General features: G+C 41.5%; 1 protein-coding gene across 10 annotated transcripts in view; it reads right to left on the bottom strand.

Annotated features, from left to right (window-relative positions):
* The window catches only part of UNC5D (unc-5 netrin receptor D), a 582,780-nt gene that overhangs the window by 97,916 nt on the left and 465,243 nt on the right, over positions 1-19,621 (bottom strand). For 4 of the 10 annotated variants that reach the window (XM_036894358.2, XM_036894360.2, XM_036894364.2 and 1 more), the window contains 3 exons: positions 13,396-13,581; positions 9,448-9,825; positions 4,814-4,898 (listed from right to left, as the gene is read on the bottom strand). In XM_036894358.2, coding sequence (XP_036750253.1) covers positions 4,814-4,898; positions 9,448-9,825; positions 13,396-13,581 — 649 coding nt within the window. Of the gene's footprint in view, positions 1-4,813; positions 4,899-9,447; positions 9,826-13,395; positions 13,582-14,321; positions 14,337-19,621 lie in introns of all 10 variants that reach the window. The other 6 variants (XM_036894362.2, XM_036894357.2, XM_036894363.2 and 3 more) reach the window with 3 other exon arrangements.

Genomic DNA, 19,621 nt, shown 5'->3' with positions numbered 1-19,621 from the left:
CAAAGATAGGATCTTAAAAGTAGTGAGAGAAAAGCAATAAATTACCTACAAAGGAGATCCCATAGGGCTATAAGCCATTTTTTTCAGCAGACACTTTCCAGGCCAGAAAGGAGTGGTATGCTATAGTCAAAGTACTGAAAGAGAAAAACTTCCAACCAAGAATACTCTACCCGGCAGGGTTATCATTCTGAATGGAAGGGGAGATAAACAGCCTCACAGATAAACATAAGTTAAAAGAGTTCACCACCACTAAACTAGCCTTGGAAGGAATGCTAAAGGGTCCTAAGAGGAAAAGAAAATATCCTAACTAAAGGAAAATTTTATTGGTAAAAACAAACACATAACAGAGGTAGTAAACCAATCACTTAAAAGCTAGTATGAAGGTCAAAAACACAAAAGTAGTAAAACCAATTACATTTAGAACCATGTGGAGGCTAAACAGCATTCTACTAAAAATATCAATGGATCAAAGAAATCAGAGAAGAAATCAAAAAGTACTTGGAAAATAATGAAAAGAGATAAAACAGTTCAAAATTTTTGTAATGCAGGAAAAGCAGCCTTAAGAGGGAAGTCTGTAGCAATCCAGGCCTACCTCAATAAGCAAGAAACATCCCCAACAATCTAACCTGGCATCTTAAGGAAACAGAAAAAGAACAAAGCCCAAAGTTTGTAGAAAAAAGGAAATAAAAACAAAGATCAGAATGGAAATAAATGAAATAAAGACTAGAAAAACAATAAAGTGATTAATGAAACCAAGAACTGGTTCTTTGAAAAGATAAACAAAATTGATAAACCTTTACTTAGACTCATAAAGAGATGACTCAAAATCAGAAAGGAAAGAGAAGTTACAACTTAGATACCATAAATATAAATGGTTATGAGTACTAAGAAAAATTATATGCCAATGAATTGGACAACATAGAAGAAATGCATAAATTTCTAGAAACATACAACCTTCCAAGCCTGAACCAGGAATAAACAGAAAGTTTGAACCAACTAATTACTGGTAATGAAATTTAACCTATAATAAAAAATTCCCAACAAACGAAAGCTCTGGATGAGATGGCTTCACACGTGAATTCTACCAAACCTTTAAGGAAAGTTGAGACCTGTCCTACTCAAACAATTCAAAATACTGAAGAGGAAGGAGAGCTTCCAAATTCATTCTATGAGGCAGCATTACCGTGGTACCAAAACCAGACAAGTCCACTATAGAACAAAGAAAAGTACAGACCAATATGCCTAATGGACACACATTAAAAAATCCTCAACAAAACATTAGCAAACCAAATTTTAAAATACATTAAAAAGATCATTCACCTTGATCAAGTGGGATTTATCTCAGGGATGCAAGGATGTTTCAATATACAGGAATCAATCAGTGTGATACACCACATAACAATAAAAAGGATAGAAAACATATGATCATCTCAATAGATGCAGAAAAATCATTTAATAAAGTTCAACACCCATTCATGTAAAAACTCTCAATAAAGTAGGTATAGAGGGCTTGTATCTCAATGTAATAGAGGCCTTATGTGACAAACCGATAGTGAACATCAACACTGAAAGGTGAAAAACTGATAGCTTTCTCTCTAAGGTCAGGCAAGGATGGCTGTTCTCACCACTTTTATTCAACATAGTCCCACAGTCAGACAAGAACAAAAAAAAAGGTAAAAGGCATTCAAACAGGTAAGGAAGAAATAAAACTGCCACTATTTGCAGATGATATGATATCATACATAGAAGACCCTAAAGACTCCATAAAAAAACTATTAGAGTTAATAAAGGAATTTAGTAAAGTCGCAGGATACAAACTATAGAACTGATAAAAGAAATGAAGACAACACAAATAAATGGAAAGCTACTCCATGCTCATGGATAGGATGAATTAATATTGTTGAAATGACCATACTGCTCAAACACTCTACAGATTCAATGCAATTCCTATCAAAATACCCACGGCATTTCTCACTGAAGGAGAGCAAATAATTCTAACATTTATGTGGAACTACAAAAGCCACCAAGTAGTCAAAGCAATCTTGAGAAATGATAATAAAGCTGGGGGTATCATGCTCCCTATTTCAAACTCTACTACAAAGCTACAGTAAATGAAAGAGTCTGATACTGGCACAAGAACAGATACACAGACCAATGGAACAGAATAGAGAACTCAGAAATAAACTGATACGTATAAGGTCATTTAATATAATGATATTAGGAACCATGAAAATACATTGGGGAAAAGACAGTCTCTCCAATAAATGGTTTTGGGAGTACTGGACAGCTACATGCAAGAGAACGAAACTGGATCACTGTTTTACACCATACACAAAAGTAAACTCGAAGTGGATTAAAGACCTAAATGTAAGATATGATACCATAAAACTCTTAGAAGAAAACATAGGCAGGAATCTCTTGAACATAGCACAAGTAATTTTTTTCTGGATACTTCTTTGTGGGCAAGGGAAACAAAAAGAAAAGTAAATTAATTGGACTACATCACAACCAAATGTTTCTTCACATCAAAGGGCACCATCAACAAAAGAAAAAGATAACCTACTGTATGGGAGAAAATATTTGCAAATGACATATCTGATAAAGGGCTAATATCAAAATTATATAAAGAACTCATACAACTCAACACCAAAAAGAAAGCCCACTTCAAAAGTGGGCAGAGGACCCGAACAGACATTTTTTCAAAGAAGACATATGATGGCCAACTTGCACATGAGAAGGTATTCAACATCATTACTCATTAGGGAAATGGAGATCAAAACTGCAAAATACCACCTCACACCAGTCAGAATGGCCAGTATCAACAAGGCAAGGAATGACAACTCTTAGCAAGGATGTGGAGAAAAGGGAACCCTTGCGCCCTGTTGGAGGGATTTGAAATTGGTGCAGCCCCCATGGACAGCAGAATGGAGGTTTCTCAACAAACTAAAAACAGAAATACCGTATTACAGAGCAATTCTAGTTCTGGGAATCTGCGTAAAGAAAACAAATTCACCAATTTGAAAGGACATAGGCGCCCCTATGTTTATCGTAGCACTCTTTACAATAGCCAAGATATGGAAGCAGACTAAGTGTCCATCAGTAGATGAATGAATAAAGAAGATGTACATAGACACAATGGAGTATTATTCAGTCATTAAAAAGAAAAAAATCTTGCCATTTGTGACAACATGGATAGACCTAGAGGTGAAATAAGTCAGAGAAAGAGGAATACTGTATCATTTCACTAACATGTGCAATCTGAAAAAACAAACCGACCAGAAATACACTCATCAACACAGAGAATGGATGGCTCACTACCATGAGTGTTCTGGGGATGGGTGAACTAGGTGAAGGGGATAAAGAGGTTCAAACTTTGTATTATAAAATAATTTGGTTACAGGGATAGAAGCATAGCCTATAGAATATGGATTATAGTATTTAAAATCTGTTTATGATGACAGATGGTAATTACACTTATCACAGTGAGCATGTAATAATGTATGTAATTGCTGAATCACTAAGTTATTCATCTGAAACTAATATTGTATATTAACCATATTTCAATAAAAAAGATATGTTTACAAGCATATATGTAATTGACCATGGCCTTAACTTTAAATAGGTACAGTTTCTTATATAAATCAACCAAAGGGATAAAAAAAAAGTGGTGATTCTCTCCAAAATACTCCAGTTTCAGGTCTGCTTAACAGATTTCAAATAAATTCTTCAAACCTTTCTGCACCTCGGTTTCCCCTCTGTGCCAAGTGGAGATACTTAAACACTAGCATGTCTCCAGGTGTACCGATAAAGCATCAGCTCTACAGGACTGAAGAAATAACAAGAGCCCAACCCGCACAGCTTACCCACCAATCCTCAAGGAGCCTCGCCAACAGCCAACCAGCAGAGCCCTTTCTTCCACTGATCCTAAGCCCACTAGAGCAAAAGGCTAAAACTACTGGACTCCCAACAGTTCCTTTTATAGCAATAGCTCTTAAAAATCTGCTCAAACCATCTGCCGCTCTGGCTGTTTTTCCTTACAGTGTTTTTCCTTCATGTGTTCTTTGCTAACAACAAAAAATTCTATTCTGAAATGACCAAGATGTTAACACTGAAAATGCCAGAGGTATAGATCCAGTTTATGAGAGAAATTGGTTTCTTTCAAGGAGTCTGGTTTATCTTGTGTGGAGGAAGGCGACATTTCCACAAATATTACACTTGCGCCAAGAAAATAACCAAATACTTTCATTAAAAGAGTATGTGACAAGATTTGTATTTGTTCATGTAATTGAATTTAATGCTGCAGAAATTTGTCAGACCTGAAAGCCACTGAAGCATAGACTGTATTTTTAGAGTGAGGAAAATTGCCTATGAAATGTTCTCTCAGCTCGTAGCTGGTTTTCTGGAGATCTTAAAAGGTCCCGGGTCAATCATCCTCTGTATTTGCATAATGCCCAGCACCAAAGAGTACCTGCAGGAATATGCAGGGCTTTTTTTTTTCTTTTAGGGGGATGACTGTGTGAGGCAGTCAGTGTTTATGGAGAGGTCCCATTTATGATTTGACTACAGGCTCACTGTGGTGTCTACTGCCTAGATGTTGGCTGTTTAACTTTTTCACCAAAAAATGTGGACCTAGTGGTATCTGTTTTCATTCTAGCCAACTTTGCAACCAGTTTTTCCCCTTGTATAGTCAAGTAGTTCCCTGTGTCACCTACACACCTCCATGTCACATCATCTTAGTAAGCTCAGACTTCCTGCAGAAGCTCCATTCCATATTTAACATGTCATTAATATGCCATCCTTCTTTGTCTCTTACCTGGGTTCGCCTTGGTTGATGGACATATATATCTCCCAAGAATTCTCCTCCGGGATGGCGCCATGTGGTATGAGTAAACAAACCCCTAAAATAGAAAGAGCCGAGAGGTTACTTGTAGATTTTCCAATTATCTTGAAGCACGTCAGCTGAGCACCTTACAGATACAAAATAGGACTATCTCACAGCAATTTATGAAATCTCAATCCTTGGGAAGTTTATAATAATGGGAAAAGCAGTTTCCTAACAGTGACATAAGAAGGGCCATGTTATTCAACTATGTACTCAAAGTACTTTTTATTTAAAGTCTCCCTAGCATTTTTTAAATTCGCTTAAAAGATTGGGTGTCCTGAGACCAGGCACCATCAAACACATCCAAGAATACGAGTGTATCAATGTTTCAGTTAACCTGCTCCAAAATTAAAAAGGTATTTATCTTGTTTCCACCCATTTCCTGAAAAGGTATCTGGGATGATGGGTGAGCCATCTAACACTTTGCTAAAGCCTGGAATGAAAATCTCTCATAAATAGTGTTTAGGGAGGTGATCAATTTAGTATCACATTCTATCAAGAAAACGAGAATGAAAAAGCAGTGTTAAGTTCAGGACTATGATAGGTTCTTGTACAACCAGTCCTATATTTGGTCCTATATTGGCAAACAGAAGCTAGACAGTTAAGGTTAAAGATGACATAACCATATTCATGTGAATGTCAAGTAGCAAAAACCTCAATAGCTTTACTTTAGTAAAATCATTCAATGTGGGGAGAGGGGACAGAGGCACATCACGTGCATGTGAAATGTCCCCTCTTCTCTTGGATGCTGTGAAGTAAATATTTCACTTTGACCAAGAGAGAGGAGTGTAGAGAGGGTAGAGATTCTCTTTAATGTAGTTTCCTGTTTATAAAAGGAAATCCAATAGAGACACAGTAAGATCTTTGCAAAATAGAATCTCAGGGCATCCTCCTATTCTTTGAATAATGCAGCTCTCACCTTTTCTCCTTTCATTAGAGCTAATGTAATTGCACAGAAAGCTTTCAGGTTGCTGATGATAATTTAAATCTAGAGATGGCAAGCTTTCCTGATACCCTTCTATGTGCCTGTTAGCTGCTATAGAATCAAGGAATGCAAGATTCATTGCAAAACAAGTTATTTCTGATTCACATTTGTGAGCATTATTCAGTAACATGCTAGTTATCATCAGTATCTTTCACTAGAGCACTAAGAATGAGGCACAGTTAAATCTTGCTTATAGCTTTTCAGCAAGGGTATCTATCCATTTATATTCCAGACCCTAATGTCGATGGTGGGAGAACTGTAATTGCCATACTTTGGGGCCCCCTCCTCCCAGCATTTCCCATTGTGCTTTAAATGTAGCTGCCAAACAAAGTGGCCTCCATCAGGTTCCTCCCTGTTGTGCCGCTGAAATTGCAATACATGAGATAGAGACAGTAGGCATGGACGTCCATCTGAGTACACACCTTAGACATTTGTATTCTCTTTGTTGCCTCTCTATTAAACTATCTAGGCCATAACGACAACAGAGACCTTCTGTCCCTCTTCTTTACATACAGAGGCAAGGTGGCTACCAGTAGGCAATGATGCCATCTTAGGTAGTGATCCCAAAAGAGTAACATTATTATGTTCCCTTTTTTCTTTTCCTATTTTGTTCCTTTATTGAGGCACAATCTACATGTGACAAAATGTGCCCATTTTGAGCATATATGTCGATAAACTTCTAGCAAATGTATACTCTCATGTAACCACCATCATAATCAAGATTCAGAACATTTCTGTGGCCACAAAAAGTTCTGTCATGTCCTTTGGACGTCAATTCTTCGATGGCCAGCCCAAACGATCACTTATTTGCTTTCTGACATGTTGATTACTTTCCCTTTTCTAGACTTTCAAATAAATGAAATCATACAGCCTATTTAGAAAAAACAATAATGGTTTATGAAATCAATAACATGGAGCAAAATGCTTGGCAAAGAGTAGGCACTCAAAAACAAGTCACGACTGTATGAATGAATGAACAGGATTCACAATTCCTAATATAAATAAATAAATAAAAGCCAGATACATCCTCTTCTCTGGCTCACCAATATCTGGTGGTGAGGCCCCCAGAGCAAATCAGAATATGCCTGTGGGGGGACTTCTGAGAAATGGCTGTTTGGGGAACAGATCAGATCTCATTCATTTCAAGTTAGCTTAATTCCCTGTGTTTAGATCAAACGAGTATTCATAATATTCCTAAATTCAACCCCAATCTACAGGATCACTGGTGCTTCATATTATTGCCTCTTTCTTTCAATCAGAAATTGTATGAGTATCCTTCAAATGTACTTCCCGTTCCCACTCAAAGATGCAAACCGTATGGGAGACAGGATAGTCAAACACAGAGGCAAGGGCCGTGGGGGGTGGGCACGTTGCTGCCAAGTTATATTTTATGAAGAATGAAAGGTGCTGTGGGTAATCTTTATGCCTGTAGTCCTCTAAAGAAATATCCATTTTCGGTATGTCATTTATCAGTTACCTCTGATTAAAGAAATATATATTCTTCTCCAAAATCCACCTGCTACCCTGACAGCCTTTTATTTGATATGACAACAGAACCACCTGTCTGAATTTCTTGTTTCATATTTTGCATAATAAATGACTTCTTGAGTGTGGGGGCCACCCCAACCTTTCTGAGAAATACCACTGCCAGGCACTACATGGCAATTTGGGATGGATGGCATGAGAACGATTTAACTGCTGAGACTTGCTTCTTTAGACTTTAGCTCCCTGGGGCATATTTTGCATTGATGTTCTGCAACTAACAGAGCATATGTTTCAATTCCCCATATTTATGTTTCCTCAAACTCATTCCCAAGAAACAGCTTCAGTCCTGTCCAGGGCTTCTTGTTAGGAGCTTTGGAAGTGCCCCTTCATGGAGGGAGTGTTTGGGAATCAGAAGACACTATCAGAACTTCTGGTTTTCACACAAGTGCACCTCGAGTCACAGGGAAGAAAATGAAAAATGTCTTTTACCTAACGATTTCACCTTCCCTTTGTTGACAGACATTAGGCAGACACAGCCAGCGAATGGGCTGACCTTGGCACTCCCTTGTGTGTGTAAACACACACACTAACAAATCTAGACAGAAAGACAGAAAAGCAGTGCGGGCTGATTTATTCAACTTGTAGCTACGCAGAGCCTCCTGTGTGCCAAGCAGCGGGTTAGAAAGTGCTAATAAGATAGATGCATAGAAACTCGATGTGCAATTTGGTATGATTCTGATGAATACATCCTACTCTCTTGAATGAGCGGGATTGGCAACTTTTCTTTTTATCCAAAACCCACACTTCCGGTTTCTAGATGCTACAGGAAGGGTGCCTGGTAGGTGTGGCTGACAGCCTCGTGCCACAGTGAGACCCCTAACTGGCAGTTACCGCAAGGCAGGATTCCATCACATGTGGACACTCCGACACACCTAAGTGAAGATCCTTACCATGTCCTAACCACTGACCAAGGAAGACTTCGAGAACTGGATGTTTAGAAAACAAAATCATTACGAGGGCTGCCTGCAAGAGCAGTTGGCCTGAAATGAGGTTTTTAAGGAAGTGACTGGTGTAGAACAAAACAATATCCATCAACTCAAAACAAATCAGTCTGAAGTCACGAAGCTACTAGAGGGACAGCCAGCTGGAAGAGGGGCTTAGATTTCCTTTTATGAGATGAAATGTTTGATTTGGAGAGGCTGGGCAGTGATACCTGAGAGGATTCAGCGGAAGCCCCAGAGGCTCTGATTTAATGCTCCCTGGTTCTAAAGTAAAACCTGTAGGTCTGATGGCCTGTTTCCTCAGAGCAGCCAACAGAGATGATTCGGGGCACTACCTCTCGGTGCTTAGAAATCAGAGGAGAAATGGCCCTCTTCTGCCACCCAGTGAGGTCTGTGATGGCAACACTAACTTCAGACTAACCCATAGATAGAATGTGACTGTGAAAGTGATCTGGGCTGCACACCTTAAGTATCCTTGCCAGAATTCCAAGAGAATAGCTTCCAAAGGAGGAAAAAAGTGGAGAACTAATTATACTTATGACACAGCCCTGGAACTGAAGTTTGAATTCAAAAGAAGAGCTCCAAAATAGACCCTCATCATAATGTAACAATACAGCAAGGTCTGTAGACACTGATGGTATTTAATAGGTCAGTTACTAAGGAAATTTGACTCTGACTGTCACTTCCCTAAATTCTCTACTAGTGCAGAAACCACTCTTGGCTACAAATACAGTATTGGTTGGTCATGTCAAAGAATGTTTTCAGTGCTTCCTGATCGTTTTCTAGGAGACAGAGGCCAAAGTGGCTTAAACTCTGGGCAGTACTCAAGCCTTTTGAGCAAATATGGCTGTCGGCTCTGATGGGGCATTGAATGGAGCATTTGGTCCATGCCGAGATGAAGATGGTAAAATCTAGTCTCAGCATTGCTTCTGGTTTGCTGTGTAAATCAAGTAGATTTATGGAGCCATGGTGTCTGTAGCTCTGATATGGAGGTGGTAAACATCTTAAGAATGCATCTTATGGGATATAATTGGGGAAATATAAAGTGTTGAAACCAATGCTAGAAAATACACAAACGCACACTTACCACCCACCTGTATTTGGCATCACTAAACGTCCTCCTAAATGGCCAAAGACACCAGTGGTTCTCAGTTCTGTCCTTGTGGGGAGGGATGACAGGTGTTGGATGTAGGTTGCTTTATTTCTGGGATGCATGGCAGTAAAGCTGCGGCTGTTTCCGTGGGGAAAAGTCCCAGAATGACTCTTGCCATGGTACTCAGCTCTCCCAGACACTCCCAGGGAAACCATGAATGAACTTTCCACTTTGACCTTGATGTCCGATAAAGGGTTAAAAAGCGAGGACTCTGTCATGAGTTCCTTGTCCAGCGGGTCCTGCAGACACATGGGCCCGCTGTATGTTCGGCTCACAGTCAGATCTGGCTGCATGGAGGAATTCAGGAGCAGGGAGTTACCTGGTGAAAGAAAATCGATCTGTCACTCAGAAACTAAAAGGCATCACACTTACCCCTCTACACCTGCCTCTGCTAACTCCCCAACACGTGTGCGTGAGCTTGCTGGCTGCTCCAGTCAGAGCTGGCCCTTCGGGGCTCCAGCAGGCTGCTCATTAATGACCAGAGCCTTGGAATCACGAGCCCTGGCTTTCACAGCTGATTCTCTGAAAGCTGCTGACCAAAATCATCTACTTTGAGCTCCTTGTATGCAGTCTTGTCAAAAAGCAAGTATTTCAGGCACTCTGTCCAGCAGCTAACTCAGGTGTTATTGTTGGTGCAACTATTTCAACTGGCAAAGAGAAGCTTATGGAAGAGAGAGAAAAAAAAAAAGCAAGATGTTTTGCAATCCAGTTTGGAGCAAAAATAACATCTGTTCCTTTTAAATGGCATGAGATGACACAGCGTGGTGACGAGGTAGTGCTGTTTATAATGGAGCGGCATTTGTGCAAGCACATCTCCAGAGGAAATCTGGGCAGTTTCTGGAGCAAGGGGAGGCAGTGCTGCATCCTCACAGCAAACAGGTTCAGGGGACCTCACGAACCACTCCGTCTCTGAGAAGCCAATTTGCTCTAATAACGCAGACGTCACTCTAAGAGGGAAAGGCGCACCACATAGGGACGGTGGAGGATTCCACGTGGGCAGCAGCTTAGACTGGCTTCCTTTCTGTCTCAAAGCAAAGGGACAAAAAAATCTTTACATAAACATGAGAAATTGAACTTTCTCATCAGTTAGGGCTTGCCGATTCTTTCTAAGCCAAATTATTAAAAAGAAATGTGGCGACATTTTCTCATGATGAAGCAACCTCATTTATTAGTAAATAACAAAATAACCCTCAGTCCCAAACCTCCCACCCGTATCAGTCTGTCAATGTGACTTCTCAGACTGAAACATGAACCACATTAAACCATTTTCTTTGGGGCCTGTCAAATTGGTTTCAAGGATGATATTTTTGAAAATGTTGCAATCCTAGGCCTTATTGTATTAGCTTCTGTTGTTTTGCCATTTTCATGATTTGTAACACCAGCAGCAAATCTATGGCCCTGACTTTCCCCACCTCTTGTTCTGATGCTGTAAGAATCCAGAATCACAAAGGAGGTGGTTTGCAATGAGATGACATACGCTTCAGTTCCAAAGGCTACGTGATGATGCACTTTTCTCAGGCTTAAGGCTCTCATGCCAAATACAGGCACAACTGGGAAACTGTTGTTTCTTAACAGAACTGCATTTAGTTTTACGATCCCAGCCTTGTTCTTGTTTGTGGGCTTCCCAGGCCGGAAGCAGAACTTAAGAGCCATCTCACATCTTAAAAGAGTCTGAAATAGGCGTTTCTACCAAGACTGACACATTACAGCCCTGAATCTCATGGCTCTTCCACCTCATGCCCTTACCTTCTGAAGCTGAATTTCTTGCTTCTCTTAAAATACTCTCCCAACCCAGGCAAAACCAAGCAGCAAAAATATCTCTGAGTTAGACTTACATCTAGCTCATGTGGAAGGTGCCTTTTATTAAAAGTATGTACATATGACTGAGTCTACTGTCAAAGTAAGTTGGCTGCCGACCGGATGCAAGTCTGATCAGGGACACTCATGCTGACCGGATGCAAGTTTCTTTCTTGGAAGTCCTTTTTAAGGTTCCTGTACTACCTGAAGCATGTCATTCTGTTTAAATGTCTCCCTGTTCACCTTTCTGGGGCTCTATTTTTGCTCCAGAAGGGATGTGTCTTCCTAAATACAGAGAACAAAGCGGTGGTTGCCAGAGGGGAGGGAGGTGGGCAATGGGTGAAATAGATGAAGGGGGTCAAGCGGTACCAATTTCTAATATGAAAGAGATAAGTTATGGGGATGCAAAGTACAGCATAGGGAATATAGTCGATAATATTGTAATAATGTATGGTGACAGATGGTAGCTACACTTATGGTACGCATTTAGTAACGTATATAAGGTCACATCACTGTGTTGTACACCTGAAACCAATGTAATATTGTGGATCAACTCTACTGCAATTGAAAAAATGCAAATCTCAAAAAAAGAAAGGGTGTCTTGTCTCTAAGGCATCAGAGGTGAAATGCTGTGACCACCAATGCATGGTTTATCATCACCATGAATATTAGGTAGAGTAGAATTTTTGTAAAGGATCTTTGCTTAGTATCACTAGTTTTGTGAGATTCTTTGTCAAAAAATAAAAGCATGGTAAAATAAGTCTGGAAAGGGTACATATTCCTATATAGATCCACTATTCACATAAGCTCTGAGAAGCCACACAGCAAGGAGATGTGTTTAAGCTTATGCAAGTTGACATTCTCCGGATGTTCAGACAGGGAAGGACCCCTCTCCCCTGCTGCCTGTTCTTTCTGGTACACTCTGCATCCTGGCGCCAGGGTAAGAGGAGATAAGCAGCTTCTAGAACAAAATCACTACATTTATTGAGCACCTTCCACACGCCAACGGCTGATAATTCATGCTATTCCAGGTCATTTCATCCTCACAGGAACCCTTTGAGGTGGATATTGTATTCTTTCTAATTGAATTACATACACTAAGCTGTACACTCATTGAGGGTATGTGTCTCTCTGAGGCTGAGCAGACTCAGACCTGAAATTATGGTGCTAGGGAGTGGCAAGCAGTCGCAATTTTCCCTCCAGGCCATCTCCCAGTTTCTGGCAAGCTTGGGTTACTACTTCAGAACCTGGTCTCTTCTCAGCCTGTCAGGTGGTGAGCCTTCGGGTCCTGAGCTACAGGTGCTTCTGGCGAGCAAGACACAGAAATAAAGATGACACTTGGCCGATGACAGTCAAGGCAGAAGACGTCATCCTTCAAAGGGAGACGGTTTCATTTTTTCTAAGATAAAAGTCGTGTATATTTCATCCCCCTCTCACAATCAAGAATAGATTTGGTTCATGTAAGAGAATTAATTGACTCTCAGTTTTGAACTTGAGAATTGCTATAGTTTGACATGATAGATTTTGCTTCTCCCACCACAAAAGATTGCCTCGACTTGTCAACAGTTCAGAGTCATTTAGGCTGGGAATTTCATTTTTCCCCTGGTTGACTGGCCCATCATATTTCCTCTAAACTCCCTTTACTTACTTAAAATAGAACAAAAATAACTCCACCTAATAAATAGTGTACTAAACATGCCTGGCAGGTTGTGGTACAATAGTTAGTCCTCAGCCTTGAATAATCAGTATTTTAGTTAGCTAATGTGAATATACATGTTTAAAGTGGGCTTGTTAAAATACAAAGTTGGATAATCTGATTAACTTGTTAAACTCACTACAAATTGAAGATGGAAATGCCTCATTTCAAATGCTGCTAATGGTAAATAAACTGAGCTTCATTTACACTCATAGTGTGTGAGGATGTAAGCAAACGGATTTGTGGAGCCTTATTTCCTCATGTGTGCACACAATTGGGTAGTGGCTGCCACTGCCAAGAGCTACCTTCACACAGGGCCAAAGAGCCCTGGGGGTCCTGTGTGGGCGTCGTCTATGGTCCTGAGGACGGGGTGCTGGGGGGCCCTACGCTGCTGACCTTGATGGACTGTTTTGAAGTTGAAGGTCTGGAAGCCACCTGTCAATGCAGAAGAGTCAATGACGTCCACGCCGTAGTCACTCTGGCTCCGTCTGTACAGGGTGACGCCGATGACCAGGACCGCCACGGTCACGACGGCAGCGCCCAGGCCTGAGTACAAAGCGATGTCGCTGGCGTTCTCAATACCTGAAAGACACAAGAGAATGCCTAAGTGGCCAACATGGGCAGAACCAGAAAGCCACCCTGGGACACAAAATGAAAAGCTACTGGATTTTTGGAGTTACTCCTCAGAGGAAATAACACAGGCAGCTAGCCACAGGTGTACTCATTTTCATACAATATTCGTGTTCTAAAATATCTTGGGTAAATCAAAGGGACACTAGTCAAATACCTTAACTGCATTAAGGTAGCTTTCCATGTAATAGAATCTCAAAGAGAATCAATTGTGCAAAGAGTATTTTTCAAATAAAAATAGACTACTCCTTAATTTACTTGTTTTAGGAGATCATATTTACCTGCAACATATATTTTGTATTGTATTTCTGTTTGTGGGTAGACGTGAGAACCACATACAATGACAAAATGTGGGTGAACTGCTCTGCTTATATATGACTCGGGCTGCATGCATCCACAGGTCTAGGATGAGTTTATACACGGTTGGTGAGTCAAGAGAGAGAAGACCAGGGCTCACAGGCATTAATTTCAGCTTTGGCATATGTCACTCAGTTGAAAAGAACATTGACAACATTGGTTTGGGGTCTTTACAATCATTATGAGAGCATTTCTACTGTGAGATATGGAGGTCCTGGTCTTATGTCCTCAGAAGTCCACGGTAAATGTTTTCTAGCACCATTAAGTGCTAGATTTAATCCATTTCTGTGGAAGAGGGCTGGTCTCTAACGGGGTACATGCTGTTTCTCCCATACCTCTCCTACTCCATCCTAGTGAATGCATAAGCAAAGCAAAAATAAAAGCGTTAGTTTGAATTTAGAATGTGGCTCTCTCCCCATCCCCCAAGAAATGTTTGAGCTGCTTTCCAACTCATTTGCTAGATGCACACTGGGTGTGGTTCATTCTGGAAGACATTCGTCATGGCTACTGCAATTCAGTATGTGAATCATCTGAGACCACATAATCCTAAAAGAGGTATAATCTTGGAAAGTGTGTAGAAATGGAGGCTGGCAAGTGCTAACTACACAATTAATCTCCCTACAGATTATGTGGTGAGAACACTTAATAGGTCCCAAAGTAATTACTCTGTCACCTTGTACTGGGTTTAGAGGATAAAATAAAGCCATCATACACTTATCTTGTAATTGTACACCATTCACTATTCATTTGCTGCACCCTCATATGGTACTTATGTTATCAAATGAGTACTACTAACCACACAAATAAAATGAATTTATTTTCAACAAAGTTAGTGGACTGTAAAATAAGGTGCTACCAAATTTAAGAGTGAACAAGGAAAGTCAAGCAGAACCAGTTCAGTAATAGGGCAGTAAACACATAGAAATGATTCACCAGAGAGAGCGCACCCATCCACAAGAAAAATATCTGAAAGGTCAAGAGGATTATCATTTTTAATAATCATAACAGCCTAGGAGGTGTTGAGAAACAGGGTGTGATTTAGGCTTTAATTCTAAGTTTATGATAGCCCAGAGGGGAGGGATGGCACTGGAGGCATCTGTGGTGGTCTTCTCTGACCATCAAGATCTACATGCATGGTGATGGAAACCAACCCCCTGCCTTCCGGCACACAGCAGGGCGACTATCATCTCTCTTACACCGGCAGCCTCCCTCTACTGAACTAAGTTCCTCGGAGGGAATAATTATACACAGAGAAGACAGAGGACACAGAAGATAACAGATGCAGCAAGATAGGGAACCAGGAGCAGTGAGAGAACTCCAGATTGAAACCAATTAGCCTCTTCCCCCTGTCCCTCTAGTTCCTTGGGCTCTGCTGACTGATGACACTATCATCTTAAAAGGTGTATCTGGGGAGAACACACCTGCTCAGCCACTGAGCACATACTGAGAAACAGCCTGGCCATGCACTGACTGCAGCTGCTCTGGTGCTGAGTTAGTAACACAGAGACAAAGACATTGTTAGCTTCCCAGGTACTAAAATAGGGAGGACCAGGAGCTATGACCAGGGCAAAATACTTCTGCTTCAAGGGGACTTTAAGGATGTTCACTGCCATGAACATCCTGAGACAAAATGGACTAGCAGGAACAAGTTGTCTGTGTTCCTCTGAATTCCTACCTTGTGCTTTGTGTTTCCACAATCCTGCTACCCAGGTACCAGAATTCTCCTTCTCCCTCCAGATACAAATCCTGTTTTTAGGAATAAACCCAACATATGCCTTCAGACTGAGGCTTAAAGGTTTGATACGGCTCAATGTGGTACCTTTTCCAGAAATATTTGCAGAATCTATTTGACTTAAGAGAATGAAATATTGAATTACAGAATTCTGAAAAATGAGTGCAGGGGCTTGAGGGGTAGGATGGGGAAGTTTGGGGCAGAGAAGTGGACACCTATAGAAAGGTAAGCAAAGTGGCATTTGTTTTATAAGAACAATATGTCCTGGGAATGTTCAAGGTCAAGATCCAATAATTTCATTAATTCAACAAACACTTGTTGCAGACCAATCATACAATGGAAATGAGGATGTACGGCTGCATTAACACGTGGTGCATATTTTCGGTTGTTTCTTGTCAAAAAATGGTGAAAGACAAGGCAGGGACGACATCCTTGCAGCCAGCTGAGCCGCAAGGGCAGCACGCCGGTCCTCCGGCCGCGTGCTCACCTTGGGAGACTTGGTCGGACATTCTCGCCCAAAGGAGCTGGGTCACAGGGCTTCTCATTCCCTTTCTCTCCAGCTGTTTTTACTTTATTTACCTCTTTCTTTTGTCTTTCTTTTCCCCTTCTCACCATTTTCTCATCTGTCCTTCCAGGTAAACAGAGTGGTTTTCCCCACAGGATTTCTGTGTGCAACATGTAATTGGTTTGCTTTTCACGTCTGTTCAGAGCTGGGCACGGAGGGCCTGAGGGGTCAGGGCCACGTTTCCCGCCTGGCTTCCGGGCAGAGTGGGTGGGGGACGCCGGATGCACGTGCACCACACACTCTCGCTCTCTGTCTCTCTCAACTCTTGCGTGCGTTCCTCTGCTTGGAGGACATGAGAAGCCGCTGCAGCAGCACCCTTGGGGAAACGCTCCGGCCCAGAGCCTGACAGCTCTCTGTGCCCATGGCTGTGTTCATGCGCGCCTCTGCGGCTCTGCCCTGCACCCCAGACTCAGTCGTAATTAATTTACCTGCTAGGTGGATCCCTGCTGGGGGATGGCCCTGTCTCCCATGTGCATTACGGTGGCAGGTCACGGTGCTATATCCTCCATCCCACTGGGCATCTAGGCACTACCCACCTCTCTCCACCCATCCGTCAGGTGGTACCCCTCCTCTACGAAAGTCACTGTCCTGGTCAATCCAGCCAAGCCTTCAACCTGTGGTCTTCTCAACTCTTCTGTCCTTCTCGTTCCTAGAACACATTTTGGAACGTACTTTGTATTGTTAACTATCTGAGTGCCAGGGCATTCTCCCTAACTGCTTTAATCTCTTCAAAAGCAGTAATATCTCTATAATTTTCCCACAGAAATTTGCAAATCATTGTGGGTAACTATTGATTGATCTCTTGCCTGGCCTCAAACTGTGGGAAGAGTTAAGGAACTCACAGCCTGAGGTTGATTTTAGAACCCGTGCCGCAGGGATGCTCCACATTTACCCATGTATGTGTTTATGCCTGTCTGCTCGCTCACATATACCCGTGCTGATGATTTGTTTTCTCAGGGTGATCTTGAACAAAAGTGTCAATACCCCCTGACGTGATCAGGTTGTGCTTTTTGTGGGCCCAGGGTACTTTTCTCTGACTTTGTTAAGTGAACAAAGCTTTATGTATCGACATGTCATTGGGGTCTTTCCTGAGTTTTTGTCTCTATTTTCCTCTAAGAGACACAAGAACTTACAGAAAAATTTGGAAGAACCCATCATGTGGTACAAAAAATGGTCATGTACAACCTACAGGTTAGAGAAACAACAGGAAAGGACTGACTGAGAAATGGCTTGTATCCCAGATTAGGCAGAATCTACTGAGGAGTGTCCTAGCTGGGGGGCTCCTCTGCCCGGAGAGAGGGGTCGGGTCAAATGCCTCTAGGCGGTCCTAATGCATAAAGCGTTGTTAGAAGAGCAGAATAGACCACAGTAGGTGCTCAAGGACCCTTCAGTTATGATGAAGCTAATAACCAAGTCTTCGCCATCTCTAACAGAGACTGAGGGGGAGGACATGGCTTTTTATTATAGAAACCGGGACTCTAGTTAGATATTAAAATGACCTTTTCTACAGTAAGGGTTGTTAAACCCCGCACTGTGCTTCTGAGGGAGATTGTGAAATCTCCTTTCAGGAAGTCTGTAAAAAACAGCATGACTTTATAATAGCCTGCAGTTATTTTATTTTTTGCTCAAAGCTGGCGAGAAGGCCTAAATGACCTTTCATAGTTCCTGAGAACCTCACAGTTCAAGGAATGGGTATTAACAAGTTCAATGTCTTTATGAACAATAATCACACCTAATCATTTGTAGTAACTAATATCTCCAAAGACCACAGAGAAGGGTATTTACTTAATTTGCGTTTTCCTCTTCAACAAGACTCGCATTTGCAAGACATATTAATGCCACCTATTAATTGAAAGTTAACTCAATTCCCGTATTAGGAGCTTAACTACATATCAACTTAGAATCTATTTTATAGGATTAGAGAACTACTCAAAATTAATAAAGGACCATAGCAAGTGTCTTTCAAAACATATGATGCTATGTTTTCTGAAATGGGAGCAACATTCTACAGTATCTAATAGGTGATAAAACAAACAACAACTTGAGTTGCTATATATGTGTATATATATATATATAAGAGCCATTGAATCATCAAGAAATCCAAACAATAAACATCCACAAGGAGAGAGTGGGAGAAACAAAATAAATGAAAGAGGAAACAATGAGCTGCGGCCCTGGACTCCCAGAGTAGGCCAGGAGAGGGTCACATCAGGGCCCCCCACCCTACCCAGGTACGGGCACAGCTGTGCATAACAGAGCAGTGCATACAAGGGTTTAGCTGCATGCTGAACGATGATATAACAGAAGGTATTGTTAGAGTGGTTTACACTCGCTGTCACTGAGAAGCAACATTTTTTATTGCACCCATCAGAAAGTAGCTTTTAAATGGTCAGCCATGGTCAACCACGCGGAACAATTCCAACTATATTTGTATTGCTTGGCATCTCATAACCCCTCACCATCCTGGCTTTTCCCATCTCCAGCCTCAAAACTGCATTATTGTTACTGTGGTGGCTGCCATTTTGCTGCTGTAATTAATGACGACAATAGCAAATTCTTGAAGTGCTTACTATACGCCAGGTGGTCTGGTACTTCACACATATTAGCTCATTTTAATCTTTCCGGCAACGTTATAAAATGCCCCGATTTTCCTGTGTCCATGGGGGTAAGAAAATCAGTCGCCCTGCCCAAAGCCTCCTGACAGCTACGTAGCGAGCTGGCATTCAGCCCCAGGCAGCCCGGCTCCGGCACTGATGCTCTAGCTCTGTCCCCATCCAGCTGTGAACCTCTGTCCTTCAGGGTGCACTGCCTACCACTCAATGACAATGTTTGGGTTCGGTTGTCTGGAACTACAGATGGGGCCACATTCTCGTCCTCCCAACCACATATGTTTGAGGGGGGTGTTATATTTTCTTTTTCATGGATGACGATTTGATTCACACAAGGCAAAAATGTAATCAAGGCTTTATACTTAGAAAATGGCAAAGCCAGGGAGTTGAACACACATGTGTCTTTGCTCCTAAGCTGTTAGCCAATCTACTGTGCTGCTTCCTTGGCCTTCTCTCCTCTCTCTACACCTGCACCCAGGTTAACCTGCCCTGCTAGAGAAAGTCCTAGACTACACTAGCTGGTTTCAAAAAACTGATGCGAGGCACCCTCACCTGGGCCCCCTCTTGCAGCTGAATAATTATTTTATCCATGTCCTATGGCTAATATAGTTTTTTATCAAAACAGTTACTCTGAACTTTGTTTCCTTTCTTTAAGAACCCTGCTTCTCACCTGCCTCTCTTCCCAGCTGAAGAAATGGAGGCCATCCTTCGTGAGCTTGCTGCCTTACA

This window comes from Manis pentadactyla, chromosome 7 (assembly GCF_030020395.1).
Source record: "Manis pentadactyla isolate mManPen7 chromosome 7, mManPen7.hap1, whole genome shotgun sequence".
In the NCBI taxonomy this organism is placed as follows: domain Eukaryota; kingdom Metazoa; phylum Chordata; class Mammalia; order Pholidota; family Manidae; genus Manis; species Manis pentadactyla.
Note: the sequence above shows the minus strand (reverse complement) of the source record. Positions and strands in the feature narration are given on the sequence as shown.